This window comes from Felis catus, chromosome F2 (assembly GCF_018350175.1).
Source record: "Felis catus isolate Fca126 chromosome F2, F.catus_Fca126_mat1.0, whole genome shotgun sequence".
In the NCBI taxonomy this organism is placed as follows: domain Eukaryota; kingdom Metazoa; phylum Chordata; class Mammalia; order Carnivora; family Felidae; genus Felis; species Felis catus.
This window is the reverse complement of record NC_058385.1, coordinates 33,504,554-33,532,046: the sequence shown is the minus strand read 5'-3', so window position 1 is coordinate 33,532,046 and position 27,493 is coordinate 33,504,554. Positions and strand designations below refer to the sequence as shown.

At 39.4% G+C, this 27,493-nt stretch overlaps 1 protein-coding gene and 1 long non-coding RNA gene across 2 annotated transcripts; both read right to left on the bottom strand.

The window, feature by feature from the left end:
* Positions 1-323: 323 nt before the first annotated feature.
* On the bottom strand, positions 324-6,931 carry LOC109496076. The gene is made up of 2 exons (XR_002151897.3): positions 6,015-6,931; positions 324-799 (listed from the first exon to the last, which is right to left on the bottom strand). It is a non-coding gene; the product is annotated as an uncharacterized LOC109496076 (long non-coding RNA).
* A 2,402-nt stretch (positions 6,932-9,333) lies between these two features.
* CA2 (carbonic anhydrase 2) lies at positions 9,334-27,185 on the bottom strand. The gene is made up of 7 exons (XM_003999946.6): positions 27,003-27,185; positions 25,670-25,867; positions 16,118-16,236; positions 15,468-15,560; positions 14,333-14,395; positions 11,944-12,099; positions 9,334-10,142 (listed from the first exon to the last, which is right to left on the bottom strand). The coding sequence occupies exons 1-7, from the start codon at positions 27,034-27,036 to the stop codon at positions 10,023-10,025; spliced, it is 783 nt and encodes a 260-aa protein (XP_003999995.1). The 5' UTR covers positions 27,037-27,185; the 3' UTR covers positions 9,334-10,022.
* Positions 27,186-27,493: the final 308 nt, after the last annotated feature.

The following is a 27,493-nucleotide window of genomic DNA, read 5'->3' as shown; positions in this document are numbered from 1 at the left end:
TCCTGTTCCACTAACAAACAGTAATAGTAAATTATGCCTAAGGAAATTTTTTTTCAAATACATTTAGGTACTCCTCATATCTGCAGAAATACTTGAAGAGAAAGAATCTATCTCAGACCAAACTTTCTGCATGTCTGTCAGTTAAGATTGGAGCATCAAAAAATTTAAACTTTAATATATATGTTTCCTGATTTATATACAAATTTGGATATAGCAATCTTACTACTATATGTTTAAAGTCAATTTATTATCTTTTATACAGATATAAAATTAATTATTTGAAGGAAAGTAACATTAAAAAAAAAAAACATGTTACAACCTAATGGCTATAGCAACTATTTTATTTACTCAGTAAATTAGGCCGAAAGGCAGGCAAATGAAAACGAAACAAAGCAAATACACTAAAGGCTTCCTCACTGGCATAATGGAAAAGGCTATGGAAACGCTTGAGAATGCTCCCCACAAAGTGTTGCTTGAGCTCTATTAGATCAGCTAGAAAAAAAAAATGGTGGAGTCTGCCAAGCTCTGACAGCTTTCTCTATTAGAAGGAAGCATCAGAGACTCGTGTCTTCACAAACTCATTCCAGGACTGTCATTCCACAGTTAACGGACCATTTATCTGCTGGATAGTGTCCATCTTGGAGATGTCACTGTGGGTGTTCCTTGAGGTATACCTGGAAGAATCAGATATTCCACTGGGCTTGCAGCATGACCAATGTTTGTTCTGAAGTGAAAAGCCTCAACGTGGTTGTTGGAAGTAGCCATATATTTACCTATGTGGTTCCACATTTCCATAAGCCTGGAAAAAATCCAATTGTTACATCATGAAATGGATTTCTGCATGGTTCAATCACTGAATTTTTAATAGCCTTAAGTAACATTTATTGAGCACTTGCCATGAGCAAGGAATAGTGTTAAGAATTTTGCCTAGATTATCTTTTTTTTTTTTAGATTTTTAAAATTTATTTTGAAAGAGAGACAGAGACAGAGAGAGTGTGAATGGGGGAGAGGCAGAGAGAGAGGGAGAGAGAGAGACAATCCTAGGCAGGCTCCGCACTATCAGTGCAGAGCCTGATGTGGGGTTTTAACTCACGAACCATGATCATGACCTGAACAGAAGTTGGATGCTTAACCAACAGAGCCACCCAGGTGTCTCCTAGATTATTTGTTTCAATCCTAAAAATAACTTTAACAAATAGGTACCCTTGTTACCTCCATCAAATGCATGAGGAAACTAAAGCCCATGGCAGCCAAGTATCTTAACTATCATCTCATAGGGAGCGATAGCAGAGCTGGTGGTCACACTTTGGCAACCGGGCCAACCTTACACTCTTAGCTCCATCTTACACTATCTGAGTCAGCCAGATGGAAGCTGATCCTCAAGTAAGGTCGCGGCTTCAGTTTTGTTTGAGGGGAAAATAGATCTTATTTTGAGTATTTTTATAAGAGCAACCATCTTTGATTGCTTACTATGAGCCAGACTACACGAATGCTCTTTGTACATATCCCGTTTACTTCTGACCTCAACCCTCTACCATGTAGTATTACACATTTTATACACAAAGGAACGGGACTGAATCACTAAGCACTTTTTTCAAAGTCACACAGTTGGAATAGAAGTCTTTCAGCCCAACTCTAAAGGCTATATACTACCTGCTCTAAACTTTCTTCTTTTATTCAAATAATTTTATTTTTATTTGTTTGGTACTTTTTCTATTAATCCCTGCTGGTAATAATGATGCCTATGAAATACCTTTTTCCTCAAAGCTGATATTTATGTTTTCATGTCATATCAAGACTAAGATAAGCTAAGAAAGTGTGCTCAGTAGTAATTTCCCACAGAATGGTCAATAAGTAAAACAAGTAAAAACTGTCATTCTGAAACAGATATATCATCTCCCCTTTTGAAAAAATATGAAGGGAAAAATGAGAGAAAAGGGGAAGAAATCCTGAGTGTTTGGAGCTTGTCTCCAATATCACCTTGCTTAGGATCTGTGGAATCATTCTGCTGGTTTCAATGGGAAGACCATGAGTGTGACTTATTTGACCAATCATCACTTTTAAAATATACCTTTCAGTGCATTTTGCAGAAGGTAATGCAGTAAGGAAGCAATTGGATTTTATTTTATGGTTACATAAGGGTTTTTCTAGACTTTGAAGCAAATGGGGCAAAGGCTTGCTCTTCATCCATCTAGTCTTTATTGGTTTCTGTACTTAAAAATGACTTCACAGAATGATCACAGCATAAATTCTTGGGGGCATTATCCAAGAATGCGATATAGATGGTATCCTCGGCATCGGGTATCAGAAAGAGAGGAAAGGCGACAGATGAAGTCAGTCATAGCTGTTTGAGAACAGTAGCCTGCTCTGATTTGGACTCATACTAAAGACTTTTCATTTTTGGTCTCTTTTGGGGTCCATAGTTCTTCTAATCGTAGCTGATATTTTTTGAGTGCTTACTAAGCATGGTAGTATTTATCTTACATAGATTAGCTCACAAGAATCTTATGTGAAGGCTAGCATTATAATCCTCATTTTATAGATGAGGAAATAGAGATTTAAAGAGATTAAATAACTTGCCCCAATTCATGCAGCTAAGAGACAAAAAGCCAGGCAATGGATGTAGACAATCTAACTCCACACCCTGTTTCGTCAACCACATTTGCCACACTTTCTGGCTCATGCTGGTGCCAAAATCTTGTTTAAGGCCCTATCCAACTTTTAAGTGAGATTTGCAAATATTTATTTGTGCAAAATATGCCTCTATTCAACTGACAGGGAAGAAATGAATAATAAAATAGTAGAGAATGTAAAAATAATTTACATTTGAATTTGTTTAATGTGATAAAATTTACCATTTTAATCACTTTCAAATTTACAGTTCAGACATTCACATTGTCATGACTATCATCAGCATCCATCTCTAGAATTCTTCATTACATATGACTTTAAAATACATTCATTCATTCATTCATTCATTAATAGCTATTCAAAGTGTAGCTGAACCTCTGCTCTGAGCCAGACACTGTATTAGACAAAGCCCGGCCCACTTCATATTCTCACATTCTCCCACAAGGCTGGCCAGCCAAGCCTGGTGAATCCTTTTCCTTGCTGCTTGGACCCCAAACCCAGCAGTTTAGAGAAAGAACAGAGCTGGGGATAGGGAGTTGATACAGTCAGAGATGGCCATGCACCATCAAGTATCATTCACATTATAGAGTGGAGAGCATGAACACAAAACTTGTATTTGCATCCCCTTTTTGCCACATTTGTGGGCACTTAAGTATGTTTCCTAGTTCCTCTGAGTCCCCAAGGCTTCATTTGTAACATGGAAATGATTTTTACTTTATTGCATTAAGAACAAGAGAGATAACACATGTATGGGAGAAGCTTTAAAAATAACTAGTGTGACAAGGAAAATAAACATTTATAATTCTCCCGCCACCTTTATGAAAAAGGAGATCTTGAAACTGGAGGCACTTTCCTTTGCTGGCTTTTTGCATGCTTAAGTGTAGTATACTATCAAGAGATGGTTTTGTGTGCACTTGTGTGCAAGTGTGTGTTCGTGTTCACATGTGTATGCGTGCGTACATACACATACGAGTGTGTACATGTGTGAATTAGGAGGGAGGAGGAGGGGAAGATAGAACTAAATTACTGGTTAGAAAGAGAGGAGAAAATGAGGCCCCAGGGAGGCTTCAGGGATAGGGACCGCAGTCCAGGGAGATTCAGAGCCCTTGAGGAGAAAAAGGATAGAGTTGGTGAGTCCCTTTTTTCTTGCTATGCACTATAGGATAAAAAAATTTCACTTCTGTTCTCTCTTTGATAGCTTTAAATACTTGTATTTTCTCTTTATTTTTGAGATTATATGCAAGGGGAGTGACGTTGAAAAGATGCAGCACTAAATTCTACTTCATTATTGGCTCCTGAAAGAACCAGGTAGCTCACCAAAACGGCTATAAATAAAGTATCTTATACATCATAAACACACGTATTGCCAGCCAGTGTGCGTGCATGTGTGTGTGTGTGTGTAACAAAAAATTGTTTTGGAGCTCTACATATATGTATTCCATGTACAGATCTCAGTGTTGAAAGGCATCATTCTTCCTGCCAGAACTTTCTGAGAATAGACTCCAGACAAAGCATGCAGACTTGAAACTTTTAGAACGTAGAAACCCAGGTGCAGTGAAGGGAGGGATAGAAAGGACTAGTGACTGAGCGTTGGAGAGACCTGTCCTGGGTGGGCATGTTGACCTCTGCCAAATAAGCCAGAATCATCCTTCTAAGAGGAGGACCAAGAACTACACCTTCTCTAAAAACACTGGGGACATTTCTGCTCCCAAAGACAAAGGCGTGTGGAGAAAATCTTCAGACGCCTGGGGCCACCAGTTTGGACACCAGAGGCTAGAGGTTCCAGCCACCATAAAGGTGAGTATGCAGGAGGTGAATGCTACACTGGACCCACTCTCTCCACAGGTAACCATAGACTCCTGTCAGCTGAGAGCTGAAAGTTTGTTCCCAAACTCTTTCCAGGCATCTCTATTTACAAAACAAGTCCTTGATAGTGGGGCCATCAGGCTGATCTGCAGAATAGAAAATTCCATCAGATAGGCTGGATGTGACTTCAAGCCAATATGGTGTGGTTCTCTCCCCAAATCCCATACAAGGACCATCCTGACCCTAGAGTTGCACACACATAAAGGAAATTGAATGATTATTGGAGGACCATGAAGCTTTCAGCATCAGAGTTTTCAGGGTTCTCTTTTGTTTCATTCCACCAAACCAATAGTTAAAAATACTAGATGAGAGGTAATGATACTACCTTTATTAACATATTTAAGCTCTATATTCCCTTGTAATAAAGGTAGGGATCAGGGACAGAGAGAGGAAAAAGAAAAGGGAAGAAACAGAAATTAAATTTCCTCTTTTGGGGAGCCTGGGTGGTTCAGTCTATTGAGTGTTGGATTCTTAATTTCTTTTTAGGTCATGATCAAGCCCCGTGTTGGGCTCTGCGCTGTCAGTGTGGAGCCTGCTTGGGATTCTTTCTCTCCCACTCTCTCTCCCTCTGGGTCCCTCAAAATAAATAAAGTTTAAATAAATAAATACATAAAATACTTCTTTTATATTAGATTTTACCAAGTGAGCTAAAGAAACCTCCTGAAGCCTTCAAAGGCAGCACATTGTTAGGTGTAAAGTATACAAAAATTTTAAAATATTTTCCGACGGACCTTCCCCAATTGTGAAACCAATATTCTTTCTGTGCATTTTGTCTGCTATTGTGACCCTGGCAAAGGGTCCAGATGAATGTTGCTTCCAGAAGGAACACAGTATAAGGGAAGCTCATTTCTGACCAACATAAAGTGGTGAGGGGAAAGGGAGCAAAGATGCAGGTACCGATGTCCCCGTTTCCTGCCCTCTCCCCCCACACACACAGTCTTTCAGGGCGAAATCTGGGTGATGAGGGAAAGCAAGGACTCCGGGACCTAGGATCAGAGGAGGTAGGCTGTCCCTGGGTGATTCCTCCTGTGTAACAGGAGAGTATAAGACTTTGCAACCAGAGGCAATGGTGGGAGCAGCTATAGGCATCAGCTATAGGCATCTCCAAAAACCAGGTGAAACGTGTCAGCAGACACAGATTGGTGCAGAGCCAGCCACTCCACAGCAGAGACCAACAAGGTAATCTAGGGGACATCTTACCCATCCTGGCCTACTTCCCCATACCTGGGCACTCTCTGTGTGGGCTGATGTGGAGGAAGAGATAAGAAATCTTAAAAACCTGCTTAAACCAGAGTATATTGCAATGCCATTTAGTGACAGGTTTGAGTTTTCAACCACCCCGCCACCATTCCACGTAGGATTGGAGATGAGCATGGTCCTAAGGAAGATGAGATGGGCCGTAGCAAATAGAACTATGTTGTCTTTGCCCACCAGGTATGGAGGCATGTAGGAAACAAGGCTTCTTCTCACCCTCCACCTACTCCACTTATTTCAGATCTAAGACAAAGTTTACTCACCTTCCACCCAACACACTTGTACCAAACACCAGCTACATACACAGTGCCCTGTGGTCGAACACAGGCTGCCCTCCAGAAGCTTCCAGCACTGTTAAGGAAACAGACACCATCAGTTATGAAACCAAGTGAAGGAGGTCATTGATGTCAGAAACCACAAAAGCACAAACTCTCCTGGATGAGAGATTGGAGTCAGTGATAAGAGCTGATGTTAGAGCCCGGCATCCAAGAATGGTTCAGATTTCACAATTAGGGATGGAAAGAAAGGACATTCTGGGCAAGGGGAATAATCACCAGGGCCCAGAGGCTGGGCCAGTAAACTTAGGGCTGTCCACAGTTTATTCTCATCTGGGTTTCCCATGTTAAGCACAGTATCTGTATTATTTTCCCATTGCTGCTGTAACAAATTGCCACAAATTTAGGGGCCTCAAATAACACAGGTTTGTTGTTTTAACTTTCCAGAGGTCAGAAGTCCAAAATGAGTCTTATGAGACTAAAATTAAGGTGTCAGTGGGGCTGGTTCTATCTAGATGCTCAAGGGGAGATTCTGATTTTTGTCTCTTCCAGCTTCTAGAAGCTGTCAGCATCCCTCCACAGTACTCTAAACTCTGCTTCTGTGGTCCCATCTCCTTCTGCTTTTGACCTTCATGCCTCCCTCTTATAAGAACCCTTGTAATTACATTGGACCCACAGGATAATCTCTTCACCTCAAGATCTTTAATACGATCACATATGTAACGTTTATTTTACCATGTAAGGTAATGTATTCACAAGTTCTGGGGACAAGGAAGCAGGCATCTTTGGAAGGCTATCATTCTGCCTGCTGTAATATCATGTATGTTTCCTCCCTTCTTCTAATGGAGTATGATAACTGACATAGGACTTTCCTAGTAAAATGCAAAAGAGGAATTTGAATATATTTTTTAAAATGTAAACATGCTGGGGCGCCTGGGTGGCCGCAGTCGGTTAAGCGTCCGACTTCAGCCAGGTCACGATCTCACGGTCCGTGAGTTCGAGCCCCGCGTCGGGCTCTGGGCTGATGGCTCTGAGCCTGGAGCCTGTTTCCGATTCTGTGTCTCCCTCTCTCTCTGCCCCTCCCCCGTTCATGCTCTCTCTCTGTCCCAAAAATAAATAAACGTTGAAAAAAAAAATTAAAAAAAAAATAAAATGTAAACATGCTAATACCAGTTATGATATCCATTAAGGTGATACAGACTTTATTTAAAACTAATGATTGTCCTCAAAGAATAAATATAATCAGAATTCTCAATATTTGATATGAAATTATACTTCTCAAACTGGGCTACCGGGATCCCAGGAGGTACACCTGATGACCAGAGGTGATAAGTTGCAAGATAAACATTCCGAGAGTGCTAATTTACTAATTATAAGCCAGTTAAAATATTTTTTTTTAATTTAAAAAAAAAATTTTTTTTAACCTTTATTTATTTTTGAGACAGAGAGAGACACAGCATGAACGGGGGAGGGGCAGAGAGAGAGGAAGACACAGAATCGGAAACAAGCTCCAGGCTCTGAGCCATCAGCCTGGAGCCCGACGCGGGGCTCGAACTCGCAGACCGCGAGATCGTGACCTGGCTGAAGTCGGATGCTTAACCGACTGCGCCACCCAGGCGCCCCAAAATATTTTATAATTAAAGACGAAATGTGAGTATAATACAGAGGAGAATGTAGAATTTGAAAACATTTAATAAAAAATGAGACTTTAAAGAAGCAATAGTATGTTTCAAAGTGTGCCTGAGTACTGCAGATATACTTCTCTGCTTTAAGGACTATTTTGATGGAACATTTGAAAAGCACTTGTATAAATTAAGATAACTTGTGGCACATTACATATATGACAAAAACTTTCTCAAAAAAATCAAGAGAACAGTATCTCCTGGTTAAATTTAATTTTAGCCGAGAGTGAAATAAATGTTCTCATTGCAGTATTTGGAGAGATCATCTGTTATGTACCAAGCACGTAATAATTCACCTATATATAGAATTCAGTTGTTGATAAGTTTCTGATTCAGTATATAACTGAAAACCAATATGTAAAAATATGCACAAATTAAACTCTTCATTTTATATGTAGAAGAGGTCCACTCAGCAATTGACCTGGGGTAGGTTTACTTTTAATTTACAAACACAATTCTAGTTAAGATTGGCTCTAGGGGTTCTATACCCAAATCAATAAACAGTGAGTTAGAGGAGAAGCCTCATTCCAGAAAACTAAGAAAAATTGATGGCACAGTTAACAGAGTAACACACACAAAATTTAAAAAGTATTTTTGAGCACCTCCTATACACCAGACATTACCTCATATAATAATCACAATCCTGAGTATTACCCTCTTTTGATAGCCAGGATCAGAGAGATGAGAAGTGCGGGGCCTTGAAACAAATCAGACTCCAAAGCTTGTGATCTTTCTGCTACATAAAACTCAGCGTGTTTCTTTAGTAAAGCAGGTGAGGGGTGTAAACGAGTTTAGAGACTTTTCTAACTCAAGTAACATAGGAGTTTTATTCCATGCAGTGTAGAACTTGAGGTTCGTGTTAAATTTGGCTTTCCAGAATAACTCATCAGCCAAAAATCCATTGCATAGTCCAGGCACACAGCTAAATCCAGAACTGCCATAGGAGTGGAAGATTTTCATTTCATATTATTTACTTTTCTTCTTATCTGTAAGGGTATGATTTACCTTTCTAAGATTGAAATTACTCTTTTACTTGTGGGTACCACTTGAATTCCGTTTTTTAAAAGATAAAATGGACTTTTGTTTTATTCCCAAGGAGTATATATTGATTCAGCAAGTACACCTTTCTCCGCCTTGCTGCTTTTAGTGTAACCAGTTCTTCTCTCCCTTGCAGGATTCATTCTCATATGAGAATGAGATTCATTCATTCTTCATCACTCATGAAGATTACATGAGTGTTCAGAAAGCACTTAAAACAGCACTTGGCAAATAGTAAAAGACCTTCCAGGTTTTTCCTTTTATGAAAACTCCTACAGTTATGAGTAGCCAATTTGATAGCTTATCATTAATGAATTAATATGTTATAAAAGTATACATTTGCTCTGCACACCTGGGTGGCTCAGTTAAGTGTCCAGCTCTTGGTTTCGGCTTAGGTCATGATCTCACGGTTTGTGGGTTCGAGCCCTACATTGGGCTCTGAGTTGACAGCACAGATTCTTTCGCCCCTCCCCTTGCTCATGTGCTCTCTCTCTCTCTCTCAAAACAAATAAATAAACCTTTAAAAAAGTACACATTTGCTTTTCCATTATTACATATTGCCCAGCAGGAAATAAAATAGCCCCAAATTAAAGTCCAAATTTTATTAGAGAATATATCTAAAATACAATATTTATTAAGTTATGATATATTATTTGAATGGAAATATACTCTGTATCACAACTATAATTATACCAATTTTACAGATAATACTTCATTTATATCTCTGTAATTCAAAAGTCACTAAATTATAATATAATTCATATTTAACATTGCTACAAATATATAAGAATTTAAAATTTGCTCATTAATATAACATCTTGGAATCATGAACATTTATTTTACCTGATTCACATTACACAGAATCATGACTATTTTACCTGATTTACATTACATAGCTCAATTTATCTCATGATAGGGATTTGCACTCATTCTATTTTCCTATGCTTTAAAACTAGCATTTTTGTGAACAATTGTCAATGCTCATCACCCTCTGTTCTATGAACAAAGTCAAGGTATTTTTTCCCCTATTCCTTGAACTATATTCTCCACTACAGAAAGGCTACTACCATAAGCAAAGCACCCGTCACAGCAATTCTGTCAAGGATGACACCTGGTCAGGTTCTTCACATTTTACTAATAAGCACATCAGGTGAGAAATGAAAGGTCTAGAAAACCAGATGCAAAGCAGCCAAGGTCCAACTCAACAAGGTAGATTTGTGCTTAGCTAAAGGGAAACCCAGAGGTCCATTCTTTGGAACTGGGCTCCGGGACCATCTTATTTGAAGGAAGCATTAATTTTTCTGTTGTTCAGCGGCTGAGCTGGGCGCCAGTTGTCAACCATCAGTTCTTCTGGTTCGCCCTCCTTATTGAAATTAAGCTTACGGAATTTCAGCATCTAAAAGGCAAAATAAAATATTAAAAAACTACAAGTCCAAGTTTCACAATAGTATTCATTTATGTGCTTGCGTTATACCCTGAAATGCATTTTCCAATATTAAACTTCACTTTGATTCTCAATAAATGTATAATCACATAAACATATGTGTATACTTTTATTTTACTTTAAATGTTGTATTTATTTTTGAGAGAGTGCAAGTGGGGAGGGGCACAGAAAGGGGGGCAGAGGATCTGAAGCAGGCTCTGTGCAGAGAGCAGCAAGCCTGATGTGGGCTTGAACTCACGAACCATGAGATCACCACCTGAGCCCAAGTTGGATGCTCAAGTGACCCATTCAGGTGCCCCTATATCCCTATGCTTTTAGATAACAAATCAATTTCTAGAAAATGCACACAAGATTGTTGGTGTCATTTGGAAGGAAATTTTCAGTGAGCTTGTTTTTTCCCTCTTTAAATTTTAAAATCAAACATCAAAAGCCTATAAAACACTTCTGAGATGTAAAATACTAACAGAAATTTTAGATCCCAATTAGAGTTCTGTTTTCTGCCCCAGGGAAGGTGACCTAAAGTGACCCAGGATCTGCAAGCCCCAGGGGATAAGTGAGGGCTGGTATCTTTGCTTAAATGTATAGAAACACATAAATGAATTTTCCCAATCTGGGAAATCCTTGACATTGAGTGATCTTTATTCCCTTTTAACCTTGTTTTAGCTCCCTGGCCCAACGATGTGAAACAGGCAGCCCTCAACCAGCCTCCTACTTCTTTGAGGTTATTTGTGCAAAGGGGTACTTCCCTTTTCCTAAGCAAGTCTTGATCTAAATGAAGAAGGATTGTTCGGGCAGTAATAAAACAGCCCACAAATCAACAGCCTGTAACCTGATGTCTTTGGTCCAGTAATTATCCCTCAGCTACTGTAACATCAGTTAAATTACCCAGGATCCAAGTCCTTGTGGATCCTACTGAGGAATGTCCATTTTCTACATTTCAGCTGTGTGGGAATAGAGACAGACAGTGGGTACTATTGGCGACTTAGAAGCTGTATTAATAACTTGAATTGCATAAACTATATTGTATGGGAGAAGTAAGAGTCTGTGTTAAAGGTTGTTAAAGCAACCTGGAGTGCGTTTTTGATACTTTTTTCTCCAAAGCATGGCTTTTACTTTTGTCAGAATTCAGAAAGGTATTCTGATACAAAAAGAACTGCAGCAAGCTCTTACGTGAGTGAGCAGTCGGTGGGGAGTTACCACTGATATCTGTGTAACCTTGAGTATGAAATCTCATTGTCCTGGGCCTCAGTTTCCTCGCAGTTTCCATAAAAGCATTTTTTTTTCAACGTTTATTTTTGGGACAGAGAGAGACAGAGCATGAACGGGGGAGGGGCAGAGAGAGAGGGAGACACAGAATCGGAAACAGGCTCCAGGCTCCGAGCCATCAGCCCAGAGCCCGACGCGGGGCTCGAACTCATGGACCGCGAGATCGTGACCTGAGCCAAAGTTGGACGCTTAACCAACTGCGCCACCCAGGCACCCCCATAAAAGCATTTATTAAGTGACAGATACCCTTCTTATTTAATCCCCAGCGTTATCCAACTTCACAGAGTAAACACTGCCTAAAGTTATGGCTAATAATAGCAAATATTTCTCAAAAGCTGTTTATCAGCTACACACTGCTATAGACACTAGTTCCACAGCTAGAAGCATCAAGAGCAGGATTAAGCCCGTAAACCCTGGGTCTGTCCAAATCCAAAAGCCAAGCTTCTCTGTCTGGATGAAATGCTCTCCCTCACTTTAGGAAACCAACCTGCTCACTGCTAACGCTGATGGGCTCCTTGAGCAGGATCCAGGTCACACATTCCAGAAGAGGAGGAGTGGTCAAGGAGCCTGGGTAGGTCCAGTAGTCCAAGCTTTCCGGAAGGAGGACACGAGGGTCAAAGTTAGCGAAGTCAGCACTCTTACCCTGGAATTAGGCAAACACACAGGTTATGTGTCGTGATCAGAGTGGGAGGAAACCAGGAAACAAATACTCCCTTCTGGTTGCCAGAAAACTTTTTTTTAATGTGATTTTTGAGAGAGAGAGACAGAGACAGAGAGAGACAGAGAGAGAGAGAATGAGTAAGGGAGGGGCAGAGAGGGAGACACAGAATCTGAAGCAGGCTCCAGGCTCTGAGCTGTCAGCACACAGCCTGATGCGGGGCTCGAACTCATAAACCATGAGATCAAGACCTGAGTTCAAGTTGCACGCTTAACCAGCTGAGCCACCCAGGCGCCCCTCCGCCCCCCTCTTTTAAGAGAGGTCCCATATTCACCAGAAAACGAAATAAAAAGAAATTAACAGATGACATTTGACTTGGAAATACAGACTAGCAGATATGAGCAAGGGAACCTGACGATACTATTTTCACATGTCCATTCTCACCTTGTCCTCCATAATCATCCCTTATAATTTCCTTCAAGTTATTAACTGATCACATCCAGTATTTAAAGTGAAATTGCTGCCACTAAAATAATGCAAATTTGAGGCTGCAGTCACCAAAATAGAGTATCCTTAACGAGGAGGTAATTGCCTTGCTATCATACCTGATGGCTGGATCAGAACTGAATAACTGCTTTCTTTTCTGGACACTACACTTTTAAAGCAACAGATGCAAACAGCAATGAGTTACAAGCAGAGCGACAAAGTTGTTATAAAGAGAGAAAACTGTCCTAAGAGAATAAAGCGAACAAAAGATAACTAGCCTCGGGGTAGGCAAAACCCTATTAGAGAAAATAGGTTCAAAAGAAAGAAGGATCCGGGCTCCTGGGCAGCTCAGTTGAGCAACCCGCTCTTGATTTCAGCTCAGGTCATGATCCCAGGATTGTGGGATGGAGCTCAGTGTTGGGCTCTGAGCTGAGTGTGGAGCCTGCTTAAGATTCTTTCTCAAAAAAAAAAAAAAAAAGAGGATCAGGTTTTTCATTTTGTGAGGTATAATTAATACATAATATTATATTAGCTTCAGGTGCACAACATAATGATTTGATATTTGCATATATTGCGAAATGATCAACACAGTAAGTCTAGTTAACATCCATTACTATGCCTGGTTATTAATTTTTTCTCTTATGATAAGAACTTTGAAGATCTACTCTCTTAGCAACTTTCAAATATGCAATGCAATAGTAGTAACAACAGTTGCTATGCTGTACATTTTATCCCCAAAACTTATTTATTTTATAACTGGACGTTTGTACCGTTTGACCCCCTTCAACCACTTCCCCCAACCTCTGATAACGCCCAATCTGTTTTGTGTCTATGCACTCATTGGTTTTTAGTTTGTTTATTTGTTTATTTTTCAGATTCCGCATATAAGTGAGATCATATGATATTTGTCTTTCACTATCTGACTCGTTTCACTTAACTTAATGCCCTCAAGGTCCATCCATACTGTCGTAAACAGCAAGATTTCCTTCTTTTTTATGACTGGAAATATTCCACTGTGTACATATAATCTACATTTCTTTATCCATTCATCCATTGTTGGACACTGGGCTATTTCTGTATCTTGGCTATTATAAATAATGCTGCAGTTAATGTGAAGGTACATATCTTTTCCAATTAGTGTTTTTAAATCAGGTTTATTCTCCATCATTCAAAGGGGTCAGATAGGAGTAACAAGTGAGCATTTCAGAAGATAAACATGACTTCAGTGAAGATGAGCTTTCTGAAGCCAGGCCTGCCACTGCGGATTGTATTTAGCAGATGTTCAATGACCTAAACATGGCTGTGCTGTAGAATTTAAACTTGGGATGGATTAGTCTTCATGCTCAGCATTGTATCTCCTATATCAACCAAGTGACTGAAATGGAGCAAGTACTTAACAAATACCTGCTGTGTGAATGAGTCAATAATTTGACCAGATGATCTTTCAGTTTCCTTTCAGTCATGAGATTCTCTGACTCTTATATATGAATGTTCAAATGATGGGGAAACAAGATTAAATAAAGGCAAGATTAAAATTATACTAGAATTAGGATCAACTTTTGGATAAAGAAAAGTTACATGAATATATAAGCAACATTTTACCTTCATTAACCATTCATCCAAACACCACATGTCAAACTGAGACTATTCAATTTGATCAAAAGAATTTCCTAAAACCAGTGGGATATAAAACATAGGTACTCTATCGAGGTGGCAGAAAATGCAGCTGTACCTTTGTTTTAATGGAGTCCAGTGCATCAAGGACTTTTTGTAGGCCCGGGTTGGCAACACCAATCTATAGGAAAACATAATGTACAAGGCACCATAATCTGGTTGGTATTACATCAGTTTTGATTTGGGCAGCTCTACCATAAAAGGTTTCCAAACGATGAACCAAAGTCTACCACTGGTACATGCCACCCATCCATCTTACTTTGATCACATTGGCACCATGAACTTCCCTACTGTCACTGACAACTTCTTTCTGCTTCCCACCCCCCACACCGCCCAGTCCCCTGAATGTACTCTCTCAAATGTCACTAGTGACCTCCAACTGACCTCTAACTGCCAAAGCAAGGAACGCTGTTCAACCTTAATCTTGCAGGATTTTATACTATTGACTTCTCTCCTTTTTGAAATTCTCTCCTCCTTTGGCTTTCCCTCTGCCCTCCAGCCTCAGCAATCTCCCTTGACTTCTGTATTCCTTTTTAGTCATTTAATACCATCTTTCCCACTGCCTTAAATGTCTTACATTCTGCAGTTTCTCGGGACTGCGTGATTAGCAGCTTTATCATCTCCCTCTTGGTGCTTTCCTTGGATGATTTCATATTCACTTGTAGCTTCTACCCTGACATATGATGTCAGGCCCCATGAATCTCCAGCCCAGACTTTTCTCAACTTGCTTTACAGCTGTCTAGAGGGCAGCTCAAACTGTATGCCCCACTGTTGCCTGAAATTCTCCAATATTGAGTCACTGCCCTTGAGCCCTCCAAAACTTGATCTAAATTTAGCTTTACCTGTCATGAAACACTACTATCTAGTTAAGGGTGAATTTTAAAATAAAAACCAGCAGTCATCTGAAGTATACCTCTTTCTCATTTTACATTTCGCATGTATACATCCTTCACATTTACATCTAAATAGCACCTAATTAATGCCTCTTGGATTGTTTGTTTTGTTTTTGTTTTGACTTTTGCCCTCCATCTCTAGAGCTACTAGCAGATATGAAGGGGGACATAAGCCTGAAAATATTTTGGAGCCAAAGGCATTCCTTGGGCTCTTTGTAGAATGTCCTGTTTATTATGAATGTTCTGTCTGGTTAACCTTTCTCAAAAACAGGGAAAAAAAGAATTGGGCCATCAACTAACCTTTAAAAAAATACCCAAAACAGCCAGTCCATCAGGTTGCTGCACAGCTTTTCCAAAATCCCCATATTTGGTGTTCCAATGAACCAAGTGAAGCTAAAGCAGTCGGAGACAAAACCATAATGAATGATATACATCATTAATCCTCCAAATGTTATCCAGAGACAAAACCACAATAAATGATACACATCATAAAACCTGCCGATTGTACCCAGTGATCTTTTCTTTACAACTAAAGGTTACTAAAGAAAGGGAAAAGGTGGGTAATTTAAAATATAAGCTTTTCTTTCATTTCCATCCTAATTATCCACTATTTGACATAACAGCAAGTGACTTCGTCAACTCTCAAAGAGTTACATATTTTTGAGGAAAGACACAAATGCTATTTTTAGATTTATGTTAAAACAGGATCCTCCAATTTGAATTCATTTAAGTTTTTGCAAACGATGTCCTTGAGTGTAGCAGAGAATGTTTTGCAGCATTAATTGTAATATCACAAATAAAAGTTATAAGAAGCAAATGTGAAGGTCCTTTGTAAAAAGAAAAAAAAGTGGTTCGCTTAGTTTGAGTCGAATTTACAAAACTATGTTTTTGAAATTAATGCTGAAAATCAATTTACATTTTTCCCTGGAAGGCAAAAAAGCATATCTTACCTCTGCAGCATATTTCTTTTTATCCACAGTATGCTCAGATCCTTGCCCATCAGACGAACCCCAGTGAAAGTGAAACTGAATCAATCTGTATGTGCCAGTGAGGGGTCCTCCTTTCAGCACTAAAATGTAAAAAATATGTATATGTATGATATATGTATATTATACATGTGCCTATGTGTATATGAGTATGAGTGTATGAATGTGTATACATACACACAACATACACAAAATCACATGTATATACACACGTATATGTACATATGCACATGAAACACACACTACTAAATATTATAATGTAATTCAATCCTGCTGCATAATTCTAAATTTATGCCTGTAGCAACATTTTCACTTTGTGAAAATTAAATCCAGACTCAAGTTTAGTCTACAGGGCTGAACAAAATCATCTCAACTGGCTTTTCTCCTCACTTGTGTTGGCTTGAAGGTGGGTACTTTTCCCATCTGTTTTCTGAGCACAGTGATAACTTCTCTTCTGGGTTTGTTTGGACTCACAGGTTCTGGTTCAGAGAGAGGAAGTCTTACGTGGAATTATTAAGTCCTCTGTGAATGACTGGGGAGGTGCCCTTGTATCTGCTTGTCGATGCAGGTCTGCGGCACACTCCAGAAAACATGGGAAGCTCTCTTCTCCACAGCCCCATGACTGCCCTACCATCTGCTTTGCTAACCCCAGATGCCAGAATTTGTGAAACAATAAGCACTCCATTGATCTTAGTATAAAACCCAATTTTCCTTACCCTGGCTTCCCAAATTCTTCAGAATTTGGACTTTCACTACTACTAACCAGCTTTATCCCATTAAAATGTTTCATCGAACCTTTCTGATCTTAATTTCCTCATCTGTAAAGTGGATCCATTCAATTGTTTATCACTTCACTAAAAATTCATTGATCACCTAACAGAGCACATAGTACTCTGTTGCCTCCAAAAACTTAAAATTCTAACTTTAATAACTGTCTTATGATTCTATTATTCTGGTATTAATATAACTTTGTTAGAGTAAAGCATGAGACAGAAGAATATGACTGGATGTCATCTCCAGTACAGTCTATCTGTAGATACGGAGTTGTGTATTAGAGAGAATTAAAATAGTAGGAAATCAGTTTTCTCCAGCCTCTCCATAAAACCTTGTTAACTTGTATATATTCATGAAACTTACCAATATATTTAAAAGCTTTTAAAATTAGATTAGTTCTCCAACTTCAAATTTTATTTCTCTAGAACTAGGATTAAAACATCTGTTGCTATAAGTGCATTTTATTAGCTTTGGATTATAATTCTATACAACAATGAGCCCAAACTTACTCTGGCTTTGCAAAACAAAGCAACAAAGTCTGTAGAGTCAAGTTTGCTTAATTTCACCTAAGTATGCATAAATGGTAGCAACAGCCATCCATCTATCCAAAGTAAAAAACAGAGCTGGCTGGAAGATATTTAGGCCCTTCTTAGCTCCTGATACAACCTCTGGTCCCCAGCACTGCCTTACAATAGGCCAAGGGGCGGGGGAGGGGGAAGAACCAATTATGTAAACGATGTTACATCACAGATCTGCTAAGAAACATCAACTTGGGTACACTCTGATAAAATCACATCTCTTGAAATTTAATGAATTATTGTTAAAGTTTTTTTTATCTGATAATTCTGTAAAGAAATAATTAGCCTTATCCGCACCCCCCACAAGGCTTTTTCAAAATAAAAAATTCCATTTTTCATAATAATATATTCTTAAAACAAAATATTTGTTCATGAAATAAACTGGTACTGAAATAATTCCTTTATAATAACTTTTTAAAGCTACCAACTGGCTGATCATAAAAAGCAAATGCCCTCTGTAACATCACTAGTTCTACCGAGTAGCAAAATAAATTAAATAAAACCATATTAAGCATCAAGATAACTTATCTTCCTAAATGTATCTCTTTCCCCTTGTGAACAATATCAGAATCTTCAATTTTAAAAATAATAAAACTTATTGCTGTTTCATATTCTTATTCACTCCCTTGCAGATCTTAACATTCCATCTTAATTTACTTATTTCAGAGAAGATTTAGAATTAGTCAAGAATGTATATGAGCTTTTATTAAACAAGCTTTGCTAATACTACAGAAAGAAAGAAAGGAAGAAAGAAAGAAAGAAAGAAAGAAAAGAACAAAAGAAGGAAAGAAAGAAAGAAAGAAAGAAAGAAAGAAAGAAAGAAAGAAATGAAGAAAGAAAGAAAGAAAGAAAGAAAAAGAAAGAAAGAAAGAAAGAAAGAGAAAAAGATTCTTTGTTCAATGATTAAACATACTCAGTGCTAATCTGTTATTACCAGACACCTGTTTTAGCTCCTGTTAAAATAAAACTGTGTTGCCATGTAGATTAGAAGCCCTTGTACCTAGGAGAGGTTATTAAATTCTTAAAATTTAGTTGCTACAAAAAGAAACATTTCTGGTCTACTTCGGGAGTTGGTTATTTCAACAAATCCTTAGCGCAGAATTTAGTTAATAAAGTCATCCCCAAAACATGGTTACAGTAATAAATTGCCACAAACTTTAATAAAGGTAGCATACATCTTATGTGCAACATAAAAAAGACATTTGGTTGAAAAATAGGGAGCTGGCACTTTTTCCAGATCTACTTATTTATTTACTTATTTTGATTGCTACATACCATTTTCTGAACTATCCAAGTTTAAAACGAAGTCTGTCTGATGCAAAAATAATTTTTAAAAGTAGCAGAAACTGCTGACTGCGTATATTTTTCCTCTTTAAAATCCAGCCATGTTAGTGAGGGCTCTGAAGAGTCCATGATTTATTGTATCACAGAAATGTATTCCACAAGGGACAGAGAGACATAAATTTTCTACCACAATATCTTTTCAAAATTCCCAAAACTTAATTTAAATCCAAATCTCAACACCAAGGGCTCTAGCCAATTTTAATTTTCATGATCAGCCATCAGTTATACATACTACATATATAAAACACAAAATAAGTACTAAATACATTCTAATCTGTCTTCCTATACATATTACTCAGAGAAATTACGTAAACTATGTTATTTGTGAAAATTAAGGCATCCAGTCCAATAATATACAAGACTATACAAATTAAAAACTGAAAATTTAACATTTTTAATTTTTTTCTTCCTACTCCTTTTATTACTTAACATAAAATGTATCCAAATAACAAAGTAAACACCTTAACGAATATCAATAATCTCTCTTAAATCCAAAATACAAATAAACCATTTCTAATAATCTTTAGTTTAAAATGCAAATTTAAGGGATCTCTTACTAATGAAGTACATGACTAAGTCTACTAAAAATGCAGCATTTCCAGGAGATAAACAATCTTCATTAAATTACGCATTACTATTTTGCTTTTGAAGCAGTAGTCAATAATCCTGGAGTTTACAACAAAAATCAAGAAAATGAATGAAGAAAAAGTCTCCACACTTTATTTCTTTTAAAATAGTGAGATGTTTAGCTGTCACTTACACTAAAGTAAACAACAACTAAAAATCAAGGGAACAGAAGTTTTTAGTTTCCGGTACATGGAAATTATATGAGAGTAAAAACAATACCTAGGATCTGTGGTTTAACTAAAATGGATGGAGGGAGGTATTAAGGGGAGGGGGGTGGATTTTTAGGAGCATCAAGTTAAGAATGTATTGATTTCAAAGACAAAGAAAGTAGACAAGATGATAGCCCCAAAGAATAGAAAACATGAGCCAGTAAACATTGAACAGCATTTTATTTCTCTTTAAGACCTCTTAAATGCTGTAAAACAAATAGAAAATATTCAAGGCACCTTCCATATCTCTGGTCCTCAGATTTCTATGTGAATCAGGATCATCTGTTAAAATGCAGATGCCCAAGCCAGATGCTGACTTTAATGACCGATATTTTCAGAGGGAACAGTGAGATGATTCTGGTACAGATCAAAGTCTAAGAATAGATGCTCCACAGTTTTTGTCAGGCAACAGGGAAAAGGCTCTGGATTTTAAAAGGGTAAAGCACCACTTCAGTTTTCCCTTCTACTGTATGAACAATGGAAAATGGAAGTTTTATTAGAACATATAATACAGCAATGGGGGGGGAGGGGGTTGTACCTGGGTGGCTCAGTCAGTTAAGCATCTGACTCTTGATTTCGGCTCAGGTTCAAGTCCTGAGTAGAGCGCTGCACTGACAGCATGGAGCCTGCTTCGGTTTCTCTCTCTCTCTCTCTCTCTCTCTGCCCCTCCCCTGTTCATTCTCTCTCTCTCTCTCTCTCAAAATAAATCAACTTAAAAAATATATATAGCAGTAGGGTATTTTTTGAAAATGTGATGTTAGGTATGTGTGTGTGTTCATTTAATAAATGCTTTTTGAAGACCCCACTAAATATAATCCACTAAGAAATACCTGTTGGCAATAAAAAGATGAACCAAACAACTGGAAAAAAAATCAAAAGGACAGGATTTTTTAGTTTTGTGTATATGGAAATTATAGGAGAGTAAAAAAAAAAAACAAAGGAAACTCTTTTGACATGAATATAATTAAATACAGTATTTAGGGGTGCCTGGGTGGCTCAGTCGGTTAAGCGTCCGACTTCGGCTCAGGTCACGATCTCGCGGTCTGTGAGTTCGAGCCCCGTGTCGGGCTCTGTGCTGACCGCTCAGAGCCTGGAGCCTGTTTCAGATTCTGTATCTCCCTCTCTCTCTGCCCCTCCCCTGTTCATGCTCTGACTCTCTCTGTCTCAAAAATAAATAAATGTTAAAAAAAATACAGTATTTAGAATGTTTTGGTCAGTTTTATAAATACTTAGGTTTCTCTTACACCATTAACAGTATGCACAATGAACCCTTTCACTTGTTGCTGCTCTGATTCCTTTTAATTTAAAATTATTCACGGAAGGACAATATTAAAGCTTCAAAAACAAGTCCTTGAAAATCAAGCAAGACTCATGTATGGAGTTCTATTGTCATAGAGACAGTGGTCTGCCTGAAATGAGCACAGATAAATTGTTCATTTCCTTTCTTTTTTCTTGAAATAATATAGACAGATAAAAATATATCAATTTCTAAAGAAGAGAAATTATATGACAGTTGTATATGGATTGGCTCAATAATTTCAGGCATTGGTTTTTCAATATTTGCATCTAACATTGCAAGAAAGCAGGAGAGCTTTAAACTCATTAATAAAAGTTAATGAGTTAGCAGAAGTTAATAATTTGACTAGTACTCTTTTCTCCCAGATAAAGCTAGTAATAAAAGAATGCAAGCAGGGAGAGTTATTTTTTAATAAGTTTTTTAAAAGACCAACAGGATTAGCAATTTTTCATTAATTTAAGGTGGTTTATTGTTAAAGGAATTTAGAAGATTGATGAGAACTTTTAGTTAAAGCTATTAACTCCACATTTTTATTTTATTAACTCCACACCTAAAAAGAATTCTCTCAGGGCACCTGGGTGGCTCAGTCGGTTGAGCAACTGACTTCGGCTCAGGTCATGATCTCACAGCTCGTGAGTTCGAGCCCCATGTCGGGCTCTGTGCTGACGGCTCAGAGCCTGCTTCGGATTCGGTGTCTCCCTCTCTCTGCCCCTAACCCACTCGCATTCTGTCTCTGTCTCTCTCAAAAATAAATAAACATTAAAAAGAATTCTTTCAAGCTTAAACATACTAAACATACTAAACATAAACATAATAAACTCAACCAGCTCAGTGATACTCTAGTATCAGATAAGATAATATTCAGGATATTTGAAAACTTAAATCTATGAGAAGTTCTAGAAGGCTGAAATCTCACTGAGGTAGAAATAAATAAATAAATAAATAAATCAGTAAAAGGAACTGAAGCATTTAGATGTAGAAAACAAGAGGTAAAAGATATCTAAAAATGTTAATACCATGAAAATAACTCTTAACAAAAAGAGATGTTAAGTTGTTGATTCAAAATATTGAATGACCCAAAAATAAAATAAAATATTGAGTGACCAAAATGAATGAATTGTTTTTAGACTTCAGTGTATAGAAAAGCATATCAATTTTTTAAAACATGGTACATATACACTAAATATTAATTGTGGTTATCATTCAAAGATTCTTACTCAACTTTTATTTTTAAGTGATGGTCATTTAGTCTCATCCCAACAAATTAGAAGGGACTAGCAAGTTAAACTCCTTAGCATTCTGTTTTCTCATAATTATTTTAAGTGAATTTGACTAGAGTATCTCCATCATTCGTTCTAACTTGAGAGTCTAGGATTCTTTTTTTAAAAAATCTAAAGGGTGCTTCTCTGCATGGTATGATTGTTTGATTTATTCTGTTTTTCCTTAATGCCAACATTTTAATATATTCTACATCCTGGAAAAAAATTTGCTTCCTGGTTTAACCCAAACAACTGACGGTGTTGGAGAGGTATGGGCAAAGTTACAAAGGGATCATTCACACATAAAGGAGAGCAAGCCTTTCTAACATTAACTCTTCCTTGTTTTTATGGCACCTCCTTGCCCGTCAGAGCACATACTGTTCTCTCTCAAATCCCCTGGTCTTTCCTACTTCTCTTTGCCTGGAGTCTCCTCCAAGTTCAAGCCTCAGCATAAGTTTTATTTACCCTGGAAAGTATTTCCTGACTTACACAGAACAACTCCTAAGTCTCTTTCACGTTTCCATAGTTCCTTGGACTATATGTCCTTGTTGCACTTACCAAAATCGCTGTCAGCTGTCACTGCTGTTTCTGTGTCTTTATACTTCAGGTGTCCCCAGCGTGAAATCTAGGGATACAGGAAGGAGACTAGACCTCTACCTGCCTTCATGCATTTAACTGGTGTTAGGAATGGGTTTTTGTTGTTGTTTTGTTTTGTTTGTTTTGTTTTGTTTTGTTTTCATAAGAACTAAGTGAATAATGCATGTGTCTCTAAAGGCATGGGTTTAAGACCCTATCAAAACCACTGTTCTCACAATCTAAACATGGCTTTAATAATATATGTGTTACTCACCAGGAGAAGTAGTTTTAAACAGCTCTCTAATCAGTTACTGCTTATTTAGAAATCCATCAGAACTTGTCATTTTCGTGCTAAAACATGTAACTATATAATAACATCACATATAAAATCAGTACATACTTTAATATGATAAATGGAATGTTGAGGAAAATATAAAAATAAAAATTTTAAATCCCATCAGGTGGTGGCAGGTAATCTTCCAGTTCATTAAAAACTTTCTTCAGTAATCTTACCACAGGTGATCGCTACAGCAATTGCCTAATAAAAGCAGTCGAACGGTGTGTAGACATGAAAACAGCAATGGTCACTTGTTGGAGAATCATAACGTGCCAAGTGCTGGGCTAAGGTACTTTCTATCTACCGTCCCATTTAACCTTTCCTTTGTGGTAGATACTACTGCTTCTCCAATTTTGCAGTTAAGAAAACTAAAAATTAGAGACAATAAGTTGCTATTGTTCCCAGGGCCACCGAGCTAGTTAGTGGCAGAGCTGGGACTTGAATCCACCTTTCAAGTGGACATCTACCTGACCCCTTTCTATGTTCACAGTTGTTAGACTCAATGTCGAAATCCACTTTCCAGTAATAATATATTACTGAAATAATTATTTCATGATCAAATTTGTAAGGAATTATCTCATCCGGTTCTATTTGCTAGACATTTGTTTCCCCGTCACTCCAAATAAGCATGTGGCATCCAATTTCTATGTGGCATCCAATGAGGTATATGACTGGTGGCCAGTAGGGTTACTGAAAACTGACTTCACTGGCAACATTGAAACATACAGTCACTGTGTCTTCTTTTTTTTTTAACAGTTGATAGCTAAAGACTAAAATAGGTCGGGGGCGCCTGTAGGTGGCTCTGTGGGTTGAGCTTCTGACTTCAGCTCAGGTCATGACCTCACAGTTCATGAGTTTGAGCCCGGCGTCGGGCTCTTTGCTGACAGCTCAGAGCCTGGAGCCTGCTTCGGATTCTGCGTCTCCCTCTCTCTCTGCCCCTCCCCTGCTCACACTCTGTCTCTCTCTCAAAAATAAATAAATATTAAAATAAATTTTTTAAATTAAAATAGCTCAAGTTTTTTTTTAATAAATAAACACAGAGTTTTGTAGCATCCTTTGTATATGTACAATAACACCAAGACTATGGCCTAGTCATATTATAATCAAAATATGCAGTATCCTTTACAGGAAGGAAAGAAATTTCCCTTATTTTTAGCTTAATCACTTGAGCATTATTTCTTTGAAGTGGAAGGCTTACTTGGGAAGGTAGAATCATTGAAGTGTCTTCAATGAACATCCTCTACTAAATCTAATAATCAAAGTCTAATTAGCCATTATATTATGCCAGAATATGTGTTTGCATGTGTGTGTGTATGTGTGTGTGTGTGTGTGTGTGTGTGTGTACTGGGGAGAGGTGCACAAAAGGAACAGGTAAGTTGAAAACATTTCTCAGATGATCTCCACATTATCCTCCATCAAATTGTCTTCCAGAGTCACTATTTCAGAAATCCAAGCATCAAAAAATAATTTAAAGAAGGTAGGAGCGAATTTTTTTTTTCCAAACTGGACTGAATAATTGGCTAGCTACTGAAAAAAAAATGGTCAACTGGACTATAATGGCTATAATTACACACACTATATTAGTACTCTTGGTCATTACTGCAAAAATTTGACAGCGTTACGGGATGTCTTCTTGGTTTTCCTGTTTTCTCTTTTTGCCCCTGCGCTCTCCCTGCTCCCACACCACCATCGCACATCATGTGTCTGCAGCACCATTCATTCAACGACCTTCAGAGGAAAGCACTCAGGAAAATAGGGCACTGGCAATTAAATCAACCAATGGGCAAAGAAAGCTGCTACCATGTCTGAATGGGATTGTTCTCCTGTTTCTAAATAAGAAAAAAGAAGCATTCAAAGTGCATCCTGTAAACAGCTCTACTACAGATAAATTATGGTCATTGGTTTTGTCAGCAATGGGCCAGGTCCGCCCACCAAGTCTAAAACCTCTTCATTTGTGGAATGAATTTCTGGGTGGATACCAAGATATACTGCCACCTTTATCACATTTGCATTCATAAATACAATGCTTCCAAATTTCAGTATTTTATTTATTTTTTTAATTTTTTTTCATTTCAGTATTTTAAATAGCGAGGCTTTCTCCACTCTTCTCACTGCTACCTTCAAGACAGCACTAAGATGTACTTTTTTATTGAATAGGCATCAATTCTGACAAAAAATATTTTAGAAAAAATCTCCAAAGTTCAGTTTTTGCAAATCGCATTGTTGCTGATCTTTACTGCCAGGGGACCTTGCCTTTTGTGACTTTTCACAAGCAGATTACAGTTATACAATGCCCTACATAGAAACCAGGAATTTTATAGGGGAGCCACAGCCCCAGGCCACTTCAAAGTAATTAGCCTACTTCTCAGAGCCTGGGACCTAATGAAGATTAGCAGAGTGGCATCTTACAGTATGGAGACAAACAGGAGTATTAAGCCACTGCTCCTGATTCCTCCCATTAAGCTGGGAAAATAGCTACTGGGTAAGAGACACAAGTTATTTTTTAAACACTGACCTGCTTTGTCCTGGGAGTCATCAAATTCCACGTTGAAAGAGTGACCGTTGTTGATGATCCTCCGAGAAACTGCTTGCTCGTAGGAAGGAAACAAAGACTTCAGGCCAGGATCGTGAATGGCTGCTTTGGTGTCGATGTCAATAGGGGACTGGCGCTCTCCGTTGGCAATGGGGAAGTCCTTATGCCAGTGCTCCGGTCCTAGCATTGAGGAGAGATGTGTGAATCCCCCAGTGTGGGGAAGGGCACAACCAGATCCCTAGAAAAGGGCAAAGATTCTGGAACCAATCTGCTCTGTTCCAATTTTGGTGGCACCACTCGGCTGAATAACTTATTTTGTGCCTCAGTCTCCTCATCTGTATTATGGGGTAATGACATCTACGTCCTAGAGTTTGTGAGATTTGGAATCAATACATGGAAAGGTCATAGAACAAAGAGTGAGTGCCATATAAATATTAGCTATTTTTGTGCTCATTTTATTGAATTCGGCAACTGAAATTGGGCAAACACTATCATCGGGGCTCGTGGTTAGCATTTAGGATATTCAAGCTCATTTAAGACATTCGGGCAGGTCGGGATTCCTCCCTAGTGTCCTCCTACTGAACGTAAAGGCAGAGTCATTGCTCAGGCCTGGCACCTCTCTTTTAATGGTCAGGATTCCCCCTACCTGGGAAGTCCTATCCCACCTCTAGATGCGAAAGGTGCGCCAGACACATCTTTCTCTTGCATCTGCTGGCTCTGGAGAGCCCAGGTCAGTGGCCATGATAAAACCGAGTTCCTGGTGACCCTCTAACCTTAGGAGAGGAGACATGATGAGAGAACCCAGAAATCACCGCAATGGATTCAAACCAGCCCACGAAAATGGCCCGGGACAGTTCGTGTTGAGCGCCCTAGCCACAGGTGCTAAGAGTGAAGTGTGTGCAGGGAAGGGGGTCCCCTAATTTTTCTGCAATCAACAATTAACATTTCCCTCCCCCTTAAAAAACCTTCCTCGCTACCTCCTAGGGCCGGTTAGGATAGCCTCCGGTTCGGGACCCGGGGGCAACTGAACTCGAGTCCCGAGGCTGAGGCTGTGCTCCCCCTCCCTCGGGCCCTGCGCGCCACCGCCGTACGCGGGGATTCCTCGACAGTGGCCTCGGGGCTGGGGCAACCGGGCATCCCAGCGCCGGGAAGCAGAAGGCGGGGCGGGCACGGGGGGCACACCGTGCCTCGGGTGTTCCCACTGGCCGCGGTAAACAGCAGGTGCGGGCGCTGCGGGGCCGGGGCCAAGATCGGGGCCGGGGCCAAGATCGGGGCCCCAGGCGCCGCCGCCGCGCCGCCCTCCGCCGGCACTCACCGTTGTGCTTGCCGTATCCCCAGTGATGGGCCATGGTCGCGCCGCTGGTCTGGGCAGGGCAGGAGTTGGCGCGGGTCTAGCAGTGGCTGCTCCGGCGCCTGCACGGTGTGTCCGCGGGTCGCGCCGTCACCGGCTTTTATAGGCTCCCGCCAACTTCGTGTTCGGGGGCGGCCCGGGGGAGGGAGCCCCGGGTGGACCTGGACGAGGGGAGGAGGAGGTGACGGGTGGAGGTGATCTCCCCGTGCTCGGGGCGGACCAGGCGGGCGAGGCACCAGGGGCGGGGAGAACGCCCTCTCGGCGGGCTCTGCTGGCCCAGGACCTCCTCTCTTGCCTCCCGGCTCCCCTCGGCCCGCGGCCCGGGCCCCGGGTCCCTGGGCTGGCAACAAGGCTCCGAGCTCTCCGCGCGCGTGGCGGCGGCGGCGGCGGCGGCTCCCAGGCTCCCGGGTGGGACTACGCGCACCCCACCCCCCTCCTGGGCGCGAAGTCTGGCG

Excerpts from the sequence above, each read along its gene's own strand:
- CA2 (XM_003999946.6), bottom strand. The coding sequence starts at position 27,036 with ATGGCCCATCACTGGGGATACGGCAAGCACAACG. Across the intron at positions 25,868-27,002 it reads GGGATACGGCAAGCACAACG|GACCGGAGCACTGGCATAAG; the intron begins GTGAGTGCCGGC and ends CCTCAATGCTAG. Across the intron at positions 16,237-25,669 it reads TGACTCCCAGGACAAAGCAG|TGCTGAAAGGAGGACCCCTC; the intron begins GTCAGTGTTTAA and ends TTTACATTTTAG.